The 20464-nt window shown below is 47.1% G+C and overlaps 1 protein-coding gene and 1 long non-coding RNA gene across 5 annotated transcripts; one reads left to right on the forward strand and one right to left on the reverse strand.

Moving 5' to 3' along the window:
• Window positions 1-195: 195 nt before the first annotated feature.
• Window positions 196-15401, forward strand: LOC138107572 (uncharacterized). Of its 3 annotated transcripts, none has more exons than XR_011149616.1 (4): window positions 196-434; window positions 573-625; window positions 4549-5374; window positions 15317-15401. It is a non-coding gene; the product is annotated as an uncharacterized lncRNA (long non-coding RNA). The 3 variants fall into 3 exon arrangements; XR_011149617.1 differs by lacking the exon at window positions 15317-15401 and having other exon boundaries at window positions 225-247; window positions 385-434; window positions 4549-6771; XR_011149615.1 differs by lacking the exon at window positions 15317-15401 and having other exon boundaries at window positions 4549-6771.
• LRRN4 (leucine rich repeat neuronal 4) lies at window positions 6859-15648 on the reverse strand. 2 transcript variants are annotated; one of them, XM_069008943.1, is made up of 5 exons: window positions 15486-15648; window positions 13293-13986; window positions 11912-12116; window positions 10678-10815; window positions 6859-9597 (listed from the first exon to the last, which is right to left on the reverse strand). In XM_069008943.1, the coding sequence occupies exons 2-5, from the start codon at window positions 13969-13971 to the stop codon at window positions 8124-8126; spliced, it is 2496 nt and encodes an 831-aa protein (XP_068865044.1). In that variant the 5' UTR covers window positions 13972-13986; window positions 15486-15648; the 3' UTR covers window positions 6859-8123. The 2 variants fall into 2 exon arrangements, with proteins under 2 accessions (XP_068865044.1, XP_068865045.1); XM_069008944.1 differs by having other exon boundaries at window positions 13293-14002.
• Window positions 15649-20464: the final 4816 nt, after the last annotated feature.

Consider the following 20464-nt stretch of genomic DNA (forward strand, 5'->3'; position numbering starts at 1 on the left):
GGCTTGTCTCGCGCTGCGCTCGTGGCCGCTGGGGGGCGCCAGGGCGCGGCCGAGGGTTCCCGCCCTCATCCCTCAGGGAGCCGGGAACTGAGGGAGGCATGGTGCGGGATGGGGTTCATAGCCCGCGGGATCCCGCTCTCATCCCTCAGGGAGCCGGGAACTGAGGGAGGCATGGTGCGGGATGGGGCTCATAGCCCGCGGGATCCCGCTCTCATCCCTCAGGGAGCCGGGAACTGAGGGAGGCATGGTGCGGGATGGGGCTCACAGCCCGCGGGATCCCGCCCTCATCCCTCAGGAGCCGAGGGCTGAGGGAGGGATGGTTTGACCCAGCGCCAGGCAGCCACAGCCTTTCTTTTTTATAAGTCTCTGTGTGGCATCTTGCAGCTCTTTCCTTGCTAAGTCCAGGACCTGCTGTGCCATCCCATCTGTCCTGGGTAGGTTTTGAACAGCTGCTTTTTGCAGAACCCGTTGCCACAAAGGGGTTTAAGCAGCAGGTTTGTCACAGCTGAAGTTAGAGAGGATTGAATGACAGGAAAAGAAGAGATACAATGTTATACTTCTTTTTGTAACAGCCCGAACTTCTCATGTGCCTGAGAGACTCAGCTTGTACTACCATTGTAGAGAGGTAGGCTTTATCATCACTAAAAATAAGGATAGAGTTGAAAAATAGCTTATACCTATTAGGATGATCTTAACTCAAATGCTGTATTGCTATAAGAAGCTTCTGTTTGGGTTTTAAAAATATATTTCTGAATAGCTATTTAAATTACTTTCTTCACTCTGAACAATACAAATGTTATGTAGTTTAGATTCAAAGCACATACTCAAATCCACAAAGTGAATCATTTTGTATTGTGTTCATGGTAAGACACAGCAGCTCAAAAAAGAGCTCTGACTGAAAGGAAAATGCCCACATAATACCTAAACCCTATCATTTTTATGGCATATCTTTGGCTGGTGTGAAAAGTCAGGGTTTAAAGTGCTCCTTTGTAGAGAGAATTATCCAATAGACGTGTCCCTGCACCAGCAAGATGTAAGAAACAGGTGGAGGATGGGAGCTCTTGAGGTCGTTTCCCATTTTCAAGCAGCTGCACCTACATCAGGAGCTCATTGCCAGTGAAGCACATCCTCGTGGTGAGCAGTTTTCTAGTGCCAGCAACAGCTTTGTGTGGTGAGGCATCAAAATCCAGCATTTGGACCGTTGTCGGAATAAAGAAATAGGGAAAACAATTCTATCATCTTTCAACCATTTTTAGCAGTTGCTTTTTTTTATTTTCCTGGATTTATGCACCTTTGAAACATAACTGAGACCAGGATTTGGAAATGGATGGTCTTTGCCTTTTTATATTCAATTTTTAGCAGGCAGAGAGGAAAACAGTTGTTGTATAAAGGTAGAGAAACGCACATCTAGGTCATACACAGGGAAAAGGCCTACCTAGTAATAGTGTGGATATATCTGGATTTGTATCACCTCCAGAATCATCAGAAACACACCCTAAGTGACCAAAATCACTGTGAACTCTGACCCTGCTCTTGAGTTACAGCAAGCAAAGATGGCAGCAGTACCGAATCCTGGATATGGATGTTATATCCAGGATAATGCAATGTTATAGCTGGAATCAATAGAGAGCCAAGCTTTTAAAGGAGCTGTTGAGGGATGTTTAGGTTGTGGTTGGTCACCTCCTTGTTACCTCAGCTTAAGGATCATTCCCAGTTTGTTGTGGTATCCCAGGAGGATCCTGGTTTCTCCTGGGTGTGTATAATCAGTGGCATAGCTCCATCCAAGGATACTGTGTAAATTTGGGTGGTGGCATTTCTCTGGTGCTGAGCTGGGCTTTGGTTTTGCCACAGGATGCCACAAAGGACCTGACAGGAAAACACAAAGACAGATTGTGTGCTGTTACCAGCAGCTACTACGTGTTGCTCAGTTGCCCTAGGGTTCGGAGCCAGGATTTTCCAGAATTTTGAAGGAAAGGAAGGTTAGGGCGGGTGCTGTCCCAGCCACCTTGTTACACATGGCTCTGTGCTTGGTAAGAGCAACTCCTCCAGTGCTATGAATCATCTGGGGTCAGAGTTTATTCCATTGCTGGGTGGAGCCTGGGTTTTGAGTTGGTGTGTAGCAAGCTGCTGAGCTAAGTTTAGAGCTGCTGTGGTCAGTGGGTTCCTTACTAACAATTTTGGTCTGGCAGGGTTCCTTCCCTGGGACTGGACTTCAGGCAGAGGAAGGGTTTCACCAGCCCTCAGGTATGCACTGGATTTATGATTAGTTGTCTGGCTAATTTAAGGGGTTTTGTTAGCCCCTGTCACCCTCATCTGCCTCATTTGTATAAACTCCCTGGCTATGGCTGGATTTCATCTGAGGTCCTTGCAGGTGTGAAGGTGGCATTGGATGGGGACTGACCCGGAGCAGGCACTGTGGCTTAGGACTTGTCATGCCAGGGTGAAGGCTGAGCTTTCAGGCAGGGCACCCAAAGGACAAAATGTGTCACTAGGTCACGTTTAAAGCCATCACTCCCTGAAGCCTTTTGGATTTGCCTTAAGAGCTGAGTTTAGACTCAGAGCTGCCTGCACTTTATATTGTGTTCCTTACCCTCTTATCATAATTTCTGGCTGTTCTGATCTTTTCCAGCATCTACAAGGAGCAGGGAGACAATAACAAATCTTACAATAAACACCCCCACAGAAGATCCTGGGGTTGTAATGGGGGTTTTTAGCTTGGTTTCTTGAAAAAAATGAGGTTTGCCTGCTTAGTACTCTGTCCTTCAAATAGAACTTGGACCTAATTTTGACTAAATGTAGTAGAAACTCTGTGTTTTCTGGCTTTGAGTGACTAGGCGGCTGCACAAAGAGAGAGTTTTTTAGTTAGAGGTGCACTGAGGACAGAGCTCAGTCCTCTGGGGATGTTTGTTGCTGGCCCAGTGTTCCTGAGATGGAGGTTAGTCTGGGGGAGGCGGAGTGGGGGGTGGTATTTTTGTTTTTCCTTGGAGATAACTCACTGGGAATCCTCAAGGCAGCAGTGATGACAGCAGAAGGAATGATTGCCAAAAAGAGGGTGACATCATTTCACCCCGTGGCCTTAGATAAGTTAAGTACCATTCCTTAACCATGCTCTGATAAGAGCAAGTAGCTTCTGAACATTTAATAAACACAGTACTCAAGTCTTCCCAGCACAAAGTTTTTTGAACAACATATAGATTTTAGTTTTTCAAAGAAGAAAATTTCTACTTAGTGCTGAGTATGTGAATTTTTTCCCCTCTTCTATCTGGAGTTTCATGCCAGAAGTTTGGGCTTGTGGTGCCTGAGGCTGAGCCCTGCAGGAGGTGCCAGCCCTGCCTGGCTGGGATGGATGCATCGCTGCTTCCACCTCCTGGAGAAGACAATGAATGAGGGATTCTGGTTTTTATAGATTTTCTTGGAATTCTTTTACTTGATTTCTTCTGAGCTGCTTTGTTTCTCTCCTGCTCTGGACTATGTATAGTGAAGTTTCCGTCCCTTTCATCCTACTCCTTCCATTTCTTGTTAATATTTTCTGAGAGTTATTTCTTATGTTCCTTTAAAAAACCTAATTTGACATGCATAGATCAAAAGGCTGCTCACAGGCTTTTCAGCAAAGGATCTAGGAAAAAATGAGGACACACACTGTGGAAGTGTGTCAGGGAATACCTGCAGTGCCATACAAGTACTACCCTACTGTGTGTACTTGTAGGTAATGTCGCCCGGCACTGAAGGGTGAGGGTTCTGTAGCAGCACAAAATACAGGGCTGCCCTGTGGTTTGGGAGGGAGGGAAAACACTCCATTGGTAGGGATTTTGTTCTGCTAGGACACCAGTGTAAACATTGCTATTTATTTTTCTCTAAGTGCAATGAATGCAATCTGATCTTTCTGTCTAAAATCTACAATAGTTAAAAAAAAAAATCTTACTGCACTCATAGACTGATTTTTCCAGTTTTTCCAGGCAGTAATTCCCTCCTTGCTCTTACAAAAAAGCCTTACATTTTTCCTTATCAGTGGCAAGTTGGCAGAGAAATTCCTGGTGAGAAGGCTACAAAAGGAATTAGAGGCAGGGACAGACAAGCTGCTGAGTAACAGTTTGTGGGACTGGGGCTGTTGCTGCTGTTAATTCTCAGCACTTCTGCCTGCTTTCCCTTCACACAGGAGTAGGTGAGGACACACAGGAGCACACGGGTAATGTGAGTCAGTGACCCTTGGTCTGCACGGTGCAGGCTGAAGCTCTTTGGTGAAAGAATGAGTATTGCTCTGTGGGAATACCTGGGGAGATGATTCCCCCCTCTCCCTCTAGATGCCAGCAGAGCACTGACCTTGCTTCCTGAATGTATTCCCGAATAGTGTTAATTTGTACTGCTGCCGGATTACTTTTTAGAGAGGTTGGGATTAACGGATTGTCCTGTTCAGAACAAACTCTGCATCCTTTGGAGAGCTGATAAAAATAAAAAGCACCTGGAGTTTAAACACGTTCTTTTATGAATATCTGTTTCTGCAAACATGGAACATGTTCTCACCTGTGATAATATCTCTCTGTTTCACAGGTAAAGAGCAAATCAGAGGCTTCTTGGCAAGCAACATCCTGAGCCCTCAGAGGCATCCTCGTTTCTAACTCCACACAAACGTGTTGTTCCAGAGATCCCTGTGAAGGAGAACGGCTGTTCCAGGGCAGGGCTTGCTGAGGGAGCTTCGGGGTTGAACTTGTGCTTCCTTCCATGAAGAGGTTGATGGAGCCTGGGATGTGGTGTGAGCTCCCTGCCTTGGGCTGCACCATCTCCCAGATGGCTCATTTAATGCCCGTCACACCTCCAGCCTGGGACAGCTCTGAAAAGTGGGATCCCTTCTGGCGCTGAGAGGGATCAGGCGGAAGCACCTAGTCCTGCTGCTCTGGCCTTTCCCACCCACCTGCTTGCAAGGCTCTCAGGGACTGCTCCTCTAAATGGCATTTGTTGCACCAAAAGCAAGGTGTCCCTCTCTGTTCCCTCACAGCCAGCAAGAATTCTGGCCCTTAAAGAGCCTTTTTCTCCCCTGTATGGAGGGGATCAGCTCCATTTCCCAGTGTTTCTGCTGAGACTCGGTGACTGATTTTGAAGTGCTATTAGAGATGGAGCATTGCGCACTTCTGCTATGACCACCAGGGGATGCATCCACCGGCACCATAGCCTACTGTGGACTCTCTTTGCTTGGACTTGGTTCTTTGGAAAGAAGAAAAACACAGACAAGTGAACGGAGAAGGATCTTGGTAAGACTTTCTTCTGAGAAAGAAAAGCCAGAGACACAAGCTGTTCAAAAACTGTATTTCAATGCTTTCTGCACTTGCCCCAAGTGACCTTCCTCTCAGAGAAACAGGACAAGTGGAACTGTGAAACAGTAAGTGGAATATTAGTGATATATTTTCTATATGTTGGCTTTTGATAGCTCTTAAAAATTGTTTCAGAGATGTCTGGGTATTCCAGTCATGCTGCCAAAGGTTGATGTCTTTGAAGCTGGAGGTACTAACAGGATTTGCTGTTGGGTGCAAGCAGGAAGAGGGGAAGGAATGAGCAGGCGGAGCAAAGCTGGGCAGCTTCCTAAAATGGCTTTCTTGTGCAGCCCCCAGGTTGCTTTGCTCCCCTCAATGCCCCAGTCCTGAGCAGTGCTCTGAGAGCTCCCTCCAGTGCAAACAGAGTTTAGTTGGTCATTACTAAAATGAATTCTGGTGAAAATATAAAGTGGTAGTAGGAAAAAAAAAAAATCTGCATTTGAAGCACTGATACTTTTCATAGGTGTTGATAAATACAAATCCCATGTTTTTAATCCTGCTGCTCAATCTCTTGCATTCCACTTGTGGAAGGACTGAGTGTTACCAGGTAAGAGAGAGGCACTGCCCCTGGTGGGGGCATCTGTGCTTCAGGATGGTTCATCAGCTCAGATCAAAATGGGCTGTTGAGGGTTATGTTAAGTTGGAACAAGTGGGGGTTGTGGGACTTGTATATTTGTGTGGCTCCCAGAAAGGGCACTTTTAAGAAATGGAGGCTGTGAAATTCAGGAGAGGCTGAAGTGAGAACTGGTTGGAAAAACCAGTTGTGATGAACCTTCTAGTTCAGCGATTCTGAGCTGCAGTGTGGTAAAGGGTAGCGAGACGTGTCCTCTCAATATCTCATTTTAAATGATGTCCTCTTGCTTTGGACTAATAGTTAAGTTGGAACAATCTTTATTTTCAGTTGCAGTATCTTTTTTTTGTCCTTCTCTAGAGCTAATCTTCAATATAACATATAAGACAATATAAATTGCTATTCACAATCTCTTATTTTGCTTTGTTTCTGTTAAAACCAAACACCCCAGTCAAGGTCTCCTAGAACTGTGTTGCACAAACACAAGGAGATATATGATCTCTGCCCCAGTTTGGGATAACGAGTCTTTGGCTCATTTGCTTGCTTCAAATGATGATCACCTCTACCCATTCACTAAACCCTCCAGAAAATGCAGGAAAAACCAGGCCAGAAATAAGTATAAAAACCTAGGTCCAAATGGAGAAAAGTCTGAACTACCAGAATATGAAAATAAAAAATAAAAGAGATTTTCAAAGTGAAAGGTGACACCATCCTATCTTCTCCGTTTGCATTTCACTTCTACTGGAGTTTGAATCATGGGGCTCAGGACAGACATGGCAGGAATCTGTTCTGCCTCCTTCTGCCACATACAAAATGAAAGCTCTTGGGACATCAGAGAACACACATTTACCATGATAAAAACATTTCTTTACTACACGTTGAAAGTTCATTCCAAAACAACAAAAGGAGTTCATTTCTCAGGCTAAACGTTGTAGATGGTAAAGACAACACCAAGAGCCATGTCTTTAACAAAAAACCAGAACATAGCTGTGTAGCTTTTATTTTTGTTAATACTGAAAGCATTAAAAACCCCAAAAGAATGGAACAGAGAGTCTTTTACACAGTACAGCACCTTCCCCTCAGAGTTCAGGGGGCTTTATGCACTGTGTCAGTACAGCAGCAGGAACAGGCAGCTCCTGGAACTAAAACCTATGGGGAAATACCGGATCGGGACAACCACCTGCCCTTACACAAACATCTCTTCAGATTCTAATGGCAGGCTCAAAGCTGGGATTGTCAGCACCTCTTGCTATTATTGTGCAGAAATTGGCACCCAAGAGTTCATTTGAAAGATGTCTGTAGAACTATCTGCTGCTGGTGCAGGGGATTTGGGTTTTTCAAGTCTCAGCAGCACACACATTAAACTGTTTCATTACTTGGCTTTCTGCTGCTGTATGAGGTAAATCATCAGCTGCTAAATCTATAGATGGGACGGATGATTGGGACGGAACATCCTCTCTGCTTAAAATCCATTGGGAAGCAAATGTTGATATGCTCCCCTCCCCACTTCTGTGGGTCGCTGCTGTACTGCACACTCCCAACTGCCTGTGAGCTGGTGTTGGGGAAGCACTTGGGAGGCTCAGTTGTGAACATCATAAAAATTCAGAACAAAGCAATTACCCCTGCCCTACAGATCCTGCACAATCTGTGACTACAACTAAATTTCATGTTTCTTTTTCCTGAACTGAAGCTAGGTTGATCATCTGCATCCACTGCAGTTACTTAAAGGAGCTGGAGCTACACAGCACCTTGTGCACTGAGCCCACTCACTCCTTTCAGCTGTACTCTCTTTATGGATAATACCTTTAAAAAACTTGAACCCCCAACTTTGCTCGGTGAATAAAAGAGAGTGTGTCTTGCTCAGCTTAATGCACCTTGGATTACAGCTCTCATCTGACTGTGTTCATGAGAGATAATGGAGGCAGACAGCTGGCCAGGCAGCCTCTCACTGTGTGAAATTTATGCTACTCTATTTGTAGGTGATGATAAAAACAACTTTTCAAGGTTAGTGTCCAGGTTTGCTGCTGCTTAGCACAGGAACAGGAGTCCAAAGACTTTTTTCTTGTTGACTACCTTCATTATGAGTTTTTCTCTTTTTTTTTGGTTGTTTTCTCTCCCTTAGAAACATCAGGGTTATGAAGTCTGATGGTTCATAGTTTTGCTGAAGGACATTTTCAGAGTCTCACAAAAACACACCAAGGTGATAGAGACAGTGAGCTTTGAATGTGTAGAGCAATAACCCAGAGCTAATTAGTGGCTTGTAGTTTTAAGGGATGATCAAATGCTGGGTTCTTGTAGGAGACTAAGTGTGTACCATACTGCTCACTCTGAGGTTTTTTACATGCCTTACACAGACATACAGACAAAATAATTGTGGTAATGAGAAAGAGTCCACTTGCTGCAGACAGAGCAGCAAAAACATATTTGTAGCTGGGTTTTGTTTTAAATTGGGTGCACGAATTACCTGGAATTTCCTGGCCTGTTGTCTGGCTCGACCCTGCTTTGTTGGAAGCAGTCACGCAGATGTGGTAAGTGGTGAATGGCAGCAGGTTATACAGAGTGTACTGCCTGGCCGTGGGGTAAATGTTGTCCATGACAAACTGCCTGTCCTCGTTGTCTTGGGCATGAAGTATCAGCTCATAGGTGTGCACAACTGAATACGGGGCACACCAGCGTATCTGTGCAGAGCTGTCTGTGATTTCAATCACCTGTCTGAGCCTGGGTGGGTCTGGAACCTCATCTTCGCTCGATGTGCCAGGACATGAGCACTGGGATATGCTCTGGAGTTCACTGCAAGGCTTCTGCAGGTGCCTGCAAGGATTGTAGTCACAGGCAACGTGTGCCAGCTGCACCGGGGTTTCCTTTGGTTGTTCTTCATAATCGTAGTCATCGACATAATGTGGTGATGGTGTGGTGGGTGCAGGCTCTGACCGGGCGCTGCTCCGTGCGGGGTTCAGCTGTGGGGGACTCGTTCGGGGGACACCTTCCATGGCATGGGTGGCAAAGGAGTGAATGGGATGGTTGGTGGTGTGGGAGACTGCTGTTGCTCCAGTGGAATAATCACTGGTGGTCTGGTTGAATGGCCCTTTCTGGGGAAAGGTCGCGTCGGTTGTTCTGAGCCCTCTCTGTAGCTGTTCTGTTCCAGTTTGACTTGTGGAGCTGTGATCTGAGGACTGAGCAAAGAGCTCTTTGAGAAAAACCGGGAAGGAGGTTACGGACGCCAAGGAGGGGGGAGTGCTTGTGGATTCAGAAACTGCCTCCTCCTCATGGGAGGAACTGTTGGCCTTTGTTAGCATTGGCTCCGTTGGGTTGGATGCTGCCATGCTCATTACATTTCTGTGGATTTGGGAGCTGGTGTAAGTGTCTTTGGTTAGTGTTGGGTTGGATGCTGCTGTACTCCATACATCCCTCTTAGTTAGAGAGCTGGTGTAAGTGTCTTTGGTTAGCATTGGGTTGGATGCTGCTGTGCTCAATACATCCCCCTGGATTACAGAGCTGGTGTGAGTCAAATCTTTGGTCAGCAGAGCTGAGTCTGTTGTTACTACAGCAGTGGCATCATCACTGGTGAAGTTGAAAGCATTGTGATCAGGAGAGGCTGTGTTTGAATCAGGCAGTGTAACATTGCTCTCAGACTGGCATCTATCATAGAGCTCCATCAGTGAAAAAGATGTTGAAGGTCTGCCTGAATCTTCCTGGGATGTGCAAAAAGTCTCCCAAGCCCTGCAGAGGGAAACCAGAATAGTCAAGATTCACAAGAACATTACAAGTTTCTGTAGACTGCTTGGATTGGAACTGGCAACCTGCTGTCAAAACCGTCTTTATTTTGGTGAGGATGTGAAACCTAGACCAAAGCTAGGTTGTTTTAGCAATAGTTCAGGCAGCTTTCCACAGCACTGACTGTGGAATTTAGCTGGCTTTGGTTTTATAAGGTGCAGGAATATCTTTTGCCCGAGGGGAAGCACCCTTTGGTACAATGGCTGTGAACCTTAGCAAAGGGCATCGGGATTCAAGGCAACTTGTTTTAAAGAGCCAGACTTTAATGCCACAGTAACAGGGGAACACAGGCAGAGACACGTAACAGGATTCCCAGGATTCTTAATCCAGCTGGTTTAGGCAGCTGGAGGTGGGCTGAGTCGGGACTTTCAAATGACTAAAATCGAATTCTTTACTTACTCAGACACTGAAGTTTTGGTAGGTAAAGAATGCAACTGCTAAACCCATCCCGATGACAAACTATCTAATTTCAACAGTCTACTTCCCTGCTCTCTGAGAGATTTGATGACAAATCTTCTTGGTGGCCTTTCAAAAGGAGGAGAGACCATTTATATGCAAATATTTCTTTTAGCTACAGCTTACTGTAATTAGTCTGTAAAACTGTGGGAGAGCATGAAAACAATAGGTGAGAAATGGTGCTATTTGCAAGGGGTTTTGTTGGCTGCTGGTGGTGATGTAAGGTTTGGGAATAGCAGGGTTACGAGCAAATGATTTGTTAAAGGTCTTCCAAAGTTTTTCAGTTTCTGCTCCCAGAGCTGGCACATCAAGACTGCTCATTTTCTATCTTCAGCTAATAGTGAAATATGGTCCAAACCAGAAGGAAAACATTCTCACCTTAAATCCACAGCTAATAACACTTTATGCTTTGTCCCTGAAAGGGACATTATTTTGCATTTCTCTTGTGGAAGGGAAGAACACACGAGAAATTTGAATAACTTAGACGGCGGTGAATGTCTGATCCCCAAACAACTTACACATTGAAGCTGTGTCTGAAGAGCATTACTTTATCTCCTTGAGCTCACTTACTTTTGCAGAACAACTTTCTCGGGCTTGGACAGCAGCCAGGAGAGCTGGCAGTTGCACAGCAGAGGATTCCCGTACAAGCTGATGGTGATGCCATCCGATGAATTGATGTTCCAAGGATTAAAGGAACTCAGGTTACAGCTACAGGATGACAAATGCAGTAATTAGAAAACGCTGAGCTACCCTCCAACGACTGGAGTGTGCTTAGTACCCCTCATCCTTAGTGTGTGTAAGGCACAAAGCACTATTCCCAGTTCCCTTGGCAGTAGCCAGTTATGAAACCCACCATCCTGCGCTTTGCGTGCTCAGAAGATGCTCTCTTTTGTCTAGGACCTTTACTGCTACTCCTTTAACTTTGGGCATGATTTTTAGCACTTTGAACTGGTATTCCTGCACGCATTGGAAAGTGCTGTGTAAATTCAGTAGGGCAATCAAATGGGGATGGAATCCATAGGGTTTTTGCTTTAAGTGGGTTTCTTTTCCTGAAACTGGTTTGTAGGCACAGCCAGTGCTCTAGTGTTTGTTTTCTGATATGCTTATAATCTGGGTCGGTATTATAAAAATGTTTTAAAGTGCTCTCCAGATCTTTTCCTTTATACTGACTGCTCTGTGTGCACTTCACCTGCTCTTATTTTGATAAATCACTTTCAGACTTTTTCCCCTCTCAGTATTTCATACCAAGAGACACTACCCCTAGAAGGAGGAGTAAACCATTGCTTTTACTAATGCTGAACAAGGAACTATATTAAACTCTCAAAGTAAAAGTGGGAGGGACAGGATTTTAGTCTCCTTCCCAGATACAAATTTTAGGAAATTGTCAGCATTCACCCTTTGCAGAGCAGGGAATCCTCAGTGACCTGCTTCTCCTCTGATGGGATATTGCCATTGTAGGTGTTGGAAGCCTGTTCTATATCACAAGCGGGATTCAGTGGATCTGTGCTGATCTGAACAGCACTGGGTGAATTCATCCATTGGACAGGGAGATGAGGCAGAGGAGTGGGAGCACAATGGATACAACCTCAAGCAAACAATTAATTGTGCTATGAGTCCCATGCTGCCTCTTTGGGCTGTATCAGCTCTATCAGGCCAGATCACAGGTTTTACATGGCAGAGACAGCAAGTCCACACCTCCTTCCCAAATCTGATAACAAACTGTTCAAGTCAGCTCCCAGGCACCACAGCACTGTGAGGCAAAGACAGCATTATGTGAGGAAGGACAAAAAAGAAAACAACTCACTTCTCAAATGAGAGATGGCTTAGATGAGGAGCACTGTCAAACATCTCCGTCTGTACGAAACCCAGGGAATGGGAGTCCTGACAGTGCAGCTCTCGGAGACCAGGCAGAGACTTGAAGAAGTTGCTATTGAGGCTTCTTAAACGTGGCATCTTTGTCAAGTGAAGTGATCTGAGGTTGGGCAAGTCTCTGGCCCACTCTGGTTGAACTGAAAGAGAAAAGTATTTACACTTATTGCCTAAACAGAGGATTCCTGTGGATTTCTGCCTAGAAAAAGGATTTGAATTCATAGATATAAAGTATCTGTCGCCTTCTGCAGCTACTGTCTTTGGGAAAAGAATAGAACAAAAAGGAATACACCAGTGTATAAACACTCATGTATTAGAAAAACGCAGCTGCATTTTTGTAACATTCCCTGCAGGTCAGGCTGTCATAGGGCAGAGGAAAAGTTGGGGGAAAAAAGGACAATAAAGCTGATAAGAGATATGGAATAGCTTTCTTGTTGGGTGAGATTAAATGAACAAGGATTTCTCTGCTCAGAAAAGTGGTCTACACGGTCCCGACTGTTGCAAGAAAGGCAAATCCCTTATTTCTCCTAGCACAGGAAAAATAGCCAAGAGGCATGAAACTGAAAGAATAGGTCTTGTACAAAAGGGCCTTTCCATCCCATGAGTCATTAGGGTAACTCACTATAACAAGAGGATTAGGCAAATTCACAGAGGAAATTTGGTGGTGCATCTATTAAATGTGAGTTGGAGTGAAGCCTCTGGCTTGAGGAGCCCCTAAGGCCCTGGCTCTGCCCCAGGCTGAGAGCAGCTGGGCAAGGCATCTCACATCTGTGTGCCTCAGCACCTCAGCTATAAACTGAGGCTGGCAGGGGAGGCAGGCAAAAGGAAAAAAACATCCTGTGGATTGCTCAGGGCAGGGATTGTCTCCCCCCTCTGTGGAAGTATTTGGCCGGCTGTGGATGGCATAAAAACCCTTCTCTGTGCTACTCAGTGCTGCGCTAAAAGCTGAGTGTAGCTGTTTGGACAAAGAAAGGTTTCAACAGCCTGTCTGGAAAGAGAAACTGATTTCCTCCTGTATGTCCCAAAACTAACCCCAGGGCTGACAGGGGGATGACTGTCAGTAGCAGACAGTGGGATTAGGATTGAGGTGGGTGACTACACTGGGACAAAGCATCCTGTCTCATGGTGTTTGGTCTCTGCCCTTCCTTTGGGAGGCTGGTTTGCGTGAGAGTGCCTTGCATGCTTGGACCAGCTGTTTGCAGCTTTCAGTGTGAGGTGTTCCCCCTGCACTCCAGGCAAGCCATCGTCCCAGCAAGGCTTCTGCTCCCCTGGCCTGACCAAGCCCCGTGTTTACACTGGGAGACCCAGAAACTCACTTTTCTCAAGAAAGGTCCCGCTCAGATCAAGCACATTGATGGAGTTTCCAGTCCTGTTCATGGCCTCGTTGGGATCTGTGCTGATAGCAAAAGCAGACTCCTTAATTCCTCTGCTGTCATCCTGCCCGAGCAGCGTTGCAGAGAGGTTCAAGACCTGCAGCTGAGGGTAGCAAGAAAAAGCCAGTGGCTGGATTTCAATCAGTGGATTTCCAGCCAAGGACAACCACCTCAGGTGAGGCAGGGCAGAGCCGTGGCAGGGTGGCACAGATGACAGTTTATTAAAGCTCAAGTCCAGCATGAGGAGACTGCTGAGGACTTCAGATCCCCACCTCACTGACCAGAGGTGGTTGTGCCTCAGCGAGAGGACACGCAGCTGTGGGAGGTTTGCTATCTCTGTGCCATTCACCTCTTCCAAGAGGTTGTTGCTGAGATCCAAGGTCTCCAGGGCCTCTGGAAGGCAGATGGGGAAAGCTGTCAGGCTGCTGTTGGTCAGCTGCAGGGTGATCCAGGTGCTGTTCTTCCGATGCTCACAGGACATGCTGGTGAGATTAACATTCTCCCAAGGGTCTTCCTGAGCCAGCTGGAAAAAGGTGGTGACATCCCTGGATGCTGCTCTGCTCACTGGGCTATATGCCGTGGTCCCCACCAGCAGAGGGAAGATGAGCAAGGGTGACAACATCCTTCTCCGAGGTGCCTGCAATTTGCAAGATCTGTTTCATTTTTGTTTCAGGGAGGGGAAAACAAAACATCAACATTTCAAGCTAAATTAAAATCCCTCCAGGCATCTACAAACTATTTAAAAGTAAAACATTTTATAAGCCCTTTCCTATTATATCCAGACAGTGATAAGGGATAATTAATAGCTCTTCTGTAATTGAGCCTAAGTAAACATTAATCCTTGGGGACAGAAGTATCATGCAGTCTTAGTCTAAGTGTGCCTACAGTTTTTCATGCAGGAAGCATGAACCAAGTTGCATCCCACACCAGGACCCTCAGTGCCAGCAGGTTGTCCTGCTGCATAGTGTCCAGTTTGGCCAGCCCAGTGAGAGGAGTTTTCCAGTGGGGTGATGCCCAAACAACAGAGTCAAGTGTGCCTGTGGAAATGGATTGTTTTCTGTGAGGCTGTCTGTGCAAAACAAATGAATAGGTCCAAGGACAGAGGAGAGTTGCCAAACTTTAAAGCACAGGAGCCCAAACTGGGCTGAGTTGTGATGAAGTGGGCAGGTAAAAGTGCCTTTCCTGTGTTAGGAGGATTTTCCTTCCCTTAGCAGAAGTTGGAAGAGCAAAACTCCCGGACTTGTGTGGGCTCTGCTAGGGCAGTTGTGCCCCATTCTGAGGACAGTCACAGTGGGGACCCCAGAGGCGCTTTGGGGCTCCTGAGCAGCTGGCAGTGCCCCACAGCCTGTCCGGCAGGCAGTGGCAGGGCTGGGCCCTGCTGTAGGCGAGAGCCACAGACAGGCTGCACGGCCCAGCTGCTGGGAAAGGATCCACTGAAAATGCAGCTCCCTAACCACATTTCAGTGAAAGTGGTCAGAAACTGAATATGCTCCTGCATCAGGGCCCCAGAGGCCTGAGCGCCAAGAAACATGTTATTTAGTGTTACAGCTCCCTCTGGGCTCCCTCCTCCTCCCACCCCTGCTCTGGTCTTTGTCAAAAAAAAAGTCCTAAATAACTTTTACACAGGTTTCCACAGGTAATCTGTGTCAGAGGAAGGAATTAACCTCAGCCTCAAACTAGTGCTTTTCTTATTGAGGTGTCTTTTGTGCTTCTCGGCATCAAAATGATCACTCCTCGTCCAAAAATATGTTACAGTGTAGGGTGGTGACCAAAGCCCCACGTATTATGAAATATCTCAGACTTATTCCAAAGTGTAATTTCTACTTGCTGTTCCCTGAATGATGCCAGGTCTCGCCCAGACTGTTATCCTTTGCTGCCATCCCAGGTTTTAAGTAGGGACCAGGAAAACAGTATATACCGGACCACCAAAATAATGTATTTTGGTTGTCTGTGCCCTTTTTTGTCAGATGGAACCGTGCAAGAGCCAAGCGGCCTCAGGGCTTCCCGGTCACCGGAGCCGCTGGATCCCCTGCTCTGCTGCACACTGGCAGGGAGATGGGAGGAATTGGACTGTTGTATTCCAGTTTTAGATTTAATCTTAATCCTTGCCTCTAAACCGCATCCGCGTGCACGTACCTGTCCAAAAGTCCCGGTGCCTCGTGCCTCCGCTCGGAGTGGCTCCGACTGCCTGGCCTTGATTTTATACACTTGGGGTGACTCAGCCGACAGCGTGAAATGCCTCTTCTCTGTTCCCAGCTTTCCCTGCTCCCGGCTCTGCCCACAGGCTCAGGCGACGTTTGTTCCAGGCTCGCTCCCCCGCATCCAGCTTTGAGAGGGGGCGGCTCCAGGCAGCTTTCCCTGCTCCCTTGGCCCTAGGAGGAGATGGGTGGGAGGGCTCTTATTTCCCAACACTCAGGCAGGGCTGCTCCTGTCCGTCTTTGTCTAAGCAGAGGGGGGCAAAGGGAAAAGATCAGTGTCAATAGTCCCAACTCTCACGTCTTCCACTGACGGCGGGAGGGAAAGGAATTGTTGTGTTCCTTTGTTGGCAGGTCAGGATGATGTAAAACTGAGGCTGTGCCTGCTGACATGAGCTTTGGTCTCTCTTTAGGCGCCAGTGAGGGGCTTCAAGTGTTTAAATTTCTAAGAATCTTGCTCTTAGGAGTAAATCCTGGAAAAGTTCAGGCAGGACAAATTACTTTCCTAAGGAGGCCCTTAGGATATGTAAAAAATGAAACCCTCACCTGCTCCTCCCGCAGAGAGGAATTCTCTCTGCCGATGGAGAGGGCGTGGAGCATCTCAGTCCCTGTGTGACAGCCTTGGGAGGTCTCTCCCGGTCCTGCTGTGCGTGGGTCGTGTCCTCTGTTCTGCATCTGTGTACCACATGGCTTGGGAGAACTCCCTTTCTGCTACGTCTCTCATCCTTTGCTGGATAAGTAAAACTGACAACATAAACCATCTCCCACTGAGCGATCTGCCCCGAGCTGGGTTTTTCAGCATTCCCACAATTCAAATAATAATTAGGTTGAGAGCAGAGAATAAAGTCAGGGAAACGATCCCAGAAAGGGGTGAGTTGATGGAGATTGTTCCAAAGTAAAAGCAAAAGGGTGGTTGTTCTGTTGCTACTGTAAGACAACTAATTAGTAAAATTTCCAAGGAGAACAGTAGTCAGTACTTTTCCTTTATCGGGACAACAAAACAGACCCCTGACATGAAGGCAGCACCGACCTGTAAACTTCGGTGCTAAAGTGCAGATAAAGGTCTTGCTTGCCCAAAAACCTTGAGTCTGCAAGTACACATCACGCAGACCTTATCTTTTGACCGTGTGGGTCATTATGTGCGCGGGGAGAGAGCCTTGAAAAACACCAGAACATCCACAGAGATGAATGTTGGCCAGAACAGAGATAGGGGCTTCCAGTAGGACTCGCTGTAGCCATTGCGGTTCCCTTGGAGGCTGGGCGAGGTGTACATGTTGTTCCCTTGTGGAATGGCTCTAGGGCAAGACAAATGGTTTCCTAAATGAGGGGCTAATCCCACCATTAACCCTGGTGGGGCGGGCAGAGCCGGGCAGCCGGGCCCGGCACGTGCGCACCCGCAGGTACCTTCAGAGCTCTGCACTCGCTGCGGTTCAAAGGGCAAAGTGGAGCAGGTTACAAAAATCTGAGGAATTTGGTAAAAGAGGTGGAAAGTCCAGCTCTAGACAGGCCGGTGGAAACCCTGCCTTCCTTCTGGCTTGGCAGAGCTGCTGGCTCCAGACCTCCTCTTTGGGAAGCCGAGGAGCAGGGAGGCGGCCTGGCTTTGCCCTGGGCTATGAACTATTTGTGCTGTGTTTGCTGCCCTTAGCTCAGTATTTACAGACAGTGGATTTTCACTGCTTATTTTAGGGTTATTGGTATCTTACTGATTTTAATATCTTACAAAAATATTCCAGGAAAACCGGTGAGCCAAAAGCTGCCTTAATGAGTTCAACCTTACTGACTTCATTTTGGAGACAGACAAGCAGACTGTCAGACTGGGAAAGCGGCTGCTCTTTTTGTGAAGGTGGAAGGGAGATGGAGGTTTTGTTTGCCCAGAGGCGCTTGATTTCTGAGTGATACAGAGAACCTGTTGCAAGAGGCAGAGCACCGCTGGAAAATGAGCTTTTGTTATTTTTATTTTCCATCTTTGTTTCTGCTTTTTTGGATGCCCCGTTTTTGTGGCAGGTATTATATCTTCCCAGCTCTTTGCTTAGCTGCAAACTCTCATCACCTGAAAGATTTCTGCTGTGATGCTACATCTCAGGCAGCTGCCCAGGTACTCGTGAAGGTTTCCCAGGGCGGGCAGCAGCCCTCGTTCACAAGTTTCTTTGAAATACCTGCTAACAGCAGGCAGAGATTTCCCTTTTGTGAGCCACTTTGGCTTGTTCTCATGTCGCCTTTTATTCTTTTTTCCGCTTTTCTGAGAGTTTCAGTGATAACCTGAGGGAGCAGTTAGCAAAGGCAGGCGTTCCTGTCAGCCTTTTTTCACACGGGTGATGCAAAGAAAGCTGAACCAGACGCCCCCTCCCCGGGGGTGATTCAGGGCTGCACAAAGCCCCTCTGCCCGCAGGAATGCTCGGGCTGAGCCCTGCATTCCTTAGTGACACAAAGATAAGCAGAGCTGGGGTGAACAGGAGAAGGTGAGGATGGTACCAGGCTGTAAAGTTTAAGAGGTGAATGTTTCTTACTGGCCGTGATCCAGGTGATGGTTAAGAATGAAAACATCCTGAAAAAAATCCGGAGAATGGTTTTTAAAGCCAACAAAAGAACTATTTCGCAGGTCTGTCCACAGAGCAAGCACAAGCAAGACCTTTTCCTGTAGAGAAAAAGGGGAGAATGGAAGAACAGGATTTTTTAGCCGGCGGTTTTAGAAAACTAAGGTGTGTGTGTCTCCTACTGCAGGCTGAAGGCAGGGGTGAAATCCCCTTCAGAATTTGATGTAAGAGCAGCAGGAGCCATCTGACATTGGTAGTGCTTTACCCTGACCTGGCTTGGGTTTAATTAAGCACCATGTACAGAATAGGGTTGCAGCTGAGCTGAGGTTTCCTGAAGGCTTGTTTTCATCTAAGTAACATTCCTGTCCAGGATTTCATCTCTGTGTTGCAAAACTTCAGGGCAGACGCCCTTGTCCTGCTTTCGCTCACTCTGGGAAACCTCTCCCATATCTGGCACTGTGCAATTAATGATGTGGTTTCTACGGCCCACTGAGCCCGTGGTCTTTAACTCTGTGTAGAAATAGGTGTGACGTGCCGAGCGTGATCAGGTTATTGCACAAATGAGGGAGGGTGTGGTACCGCACGTGCATTAAGGGAACATCAGCAGCCTGGCTGGGACGTGCTCGGTGACATGGGGTGGGATGAAAGGTTACTCGAAGCTGTGGCTGGTGCAGGTGTCAGGCAGAGCAGGCTGGGGTAGGCCTCCTCTCAGGTGCTGCCCACCATATCCAGCCTGGAATTATGGAAGTGCAGGAATGCCCTGGGTCATGCCTTCCCACTCCAGCCTCTCCAGGGTCTGCTTGTAGAAAGAGGAGCCACAGTCACATGCAGCACTGAGACCAGCTGGATAAAAAGCTTCCTTTCCTAAGTGTTCCTTACCTATTGTGAAAAAGCCTTGCAAGGTGAGTGGGGCAAGGAGAAGAGAGAGCTGAATGATGTAAAGAAATATGGACAGAAGGCATCAGCAGGGGATCACTCTCAAACCCAAAATGGCAAAGGATAGGGCTTACAGCCAGCTGGGATGAGCTGGCAGAGCTCCTCCTTGCAAGCAGCAGCGAAGGATTTAGTCGAAAGGCAGTGACACATGGAGTAAGACTGAAGGAGGGGCAGGAAAGAAAATGGAAATATTTGCTAATTTCTCTGAAATCCGAGTGCAGACAGCTTGAACTGCAAGTGAATGTGCCTGTTTAGCAATGAAATGAGCCACACACACTCATGCTCAGATTTCCCCTGTCTCTGCATTCCTGTGCTCAGGTCACGTAGGCAAGTGGCAGCTACAGGGCATCCATGCAGCACTCTGGGACAAGCTCTGCTCTAAGAGCGGGAAGCATGGGCTGTGCTTCCCAGGGAGCAATTTACAGGAGTCTGTCACTGCTCATTGCCAAATGAGGGCCTTCCATGCAGGCATGGTCAGGGTCCTCACTGCAAAGCCTATGTGGAGACTGAGCTGGAAGGCAGCTGTCTGTGGAAGAGGCCCTGGCACTAAAATGTACATTTAGCTCTCCCACGGTGCTCTTAGGTAGGCTTTAAATATGGCCAGTGTTTGGACTTGGGTGGATCTCACAACATGAGGAAAATACTTAGCTTGTGTCAAGCAGGTGACAAGCAAATAAGTTCTCTTCTGAAGGAAAACTGAGGTCCCTCAGCCCCAGTAAAAAGTGCTGAGGAGAAGGAAGAACAGAGGCCTGGGAAGCAGGCTGTATTCTTTTTTTTTTTTGCAAAATGTAAAGCTGTGGTTTAAACTGCACAGACTGGGAGGAATTCCACTGAAGCCCATTGACAGGGGCTGGGGAAAAGCAGAGCACATGGCATGCAAATCAGGGCTCTCCATTTCCAGTAATGTTTATGAATTTATGCAGTGATTTCTGCAGCATCCCTTAGTGATATAAAAACACCAGTCCATTGTATTTCTTCAGATATGTGAAACCAGTTTTTGGTTTGTCCAGTAGTTTGATTAATTCTCCCAGCTTCACTCTGTCCTTGCTTTACAGGGTAGTATCAAATTTCATTCACTTCGGTGGATATGTCTGGCTCCCTCCAGCACGCAGAGCTGGTGGCTTCAGGGCTGGTTCCTCAGAGGCATCCACAGCTTCTCTGGACATCCTGTGCCAGGGCCTTACCACCCTCACAGGGAAGAATTTCCCCCTAATATCCAATCCAGCCTTGCCCTCTGTCAGTGGAAAGCCATTCCTCCTTGTCCTATCACCATGTGCCCTTGGCAAAAGTCCCCCTCCAGCTCTCTCATAGCCCTTCCAGGGGCTCCAAGGTCTCCCCAGAGCCTTCTCTGCTCCAGGCTGAACATCCCCATTTCTCTCAGCCTGTCTCCAGAGCAGAGGGGCTCCAGCCCTCTGAGCATCACTCTTTGCATTACGCTGCACACACATAA

The sequence above is a fragment of the Aphelocoma coerulescens genome, chromosome 3 (assembly GCF_041296385.1).
Source record: "Aphelocoma coerulescens isolate FSJ_1873_10779 chromosome 3, UR_Acoe_1.0, whole genome shotgun sequence".
In the NCBI taxonomy this organism is placed as follows: Eukaryota; Metazoa; Chordata; class Aves; order Passeriformes; family Corvidae; genus Aphelocoma; species Aphelocoma coerulescens.

Excerpts from the sequence above, each read along its gene's own strand:
- LRRN4 (XM_069008943.1), bottom strand. The coding sequence starts at position 13,971 with ATGTTGTCACCCTTGCTCATCTTCCCTCTGCTGGTGGGGACCACGGCA. Across the intron at positions 12,117-13,292 it reads CGGGACCTTTCTTGAGAAAA|TTCAACCAGAGTGGGCCAGA; the intron begins GTGAGTTTCTGG and ends TTTCTCTTTCAG. Across the intron at positions 10,816-11,911 it reads AGCCATCTCTCATTTGAGAA|CTGTAACCTGAGTTCCTTTA; the intron begins GTGAGTTGTTTT and ends GTCATCCTGTAG.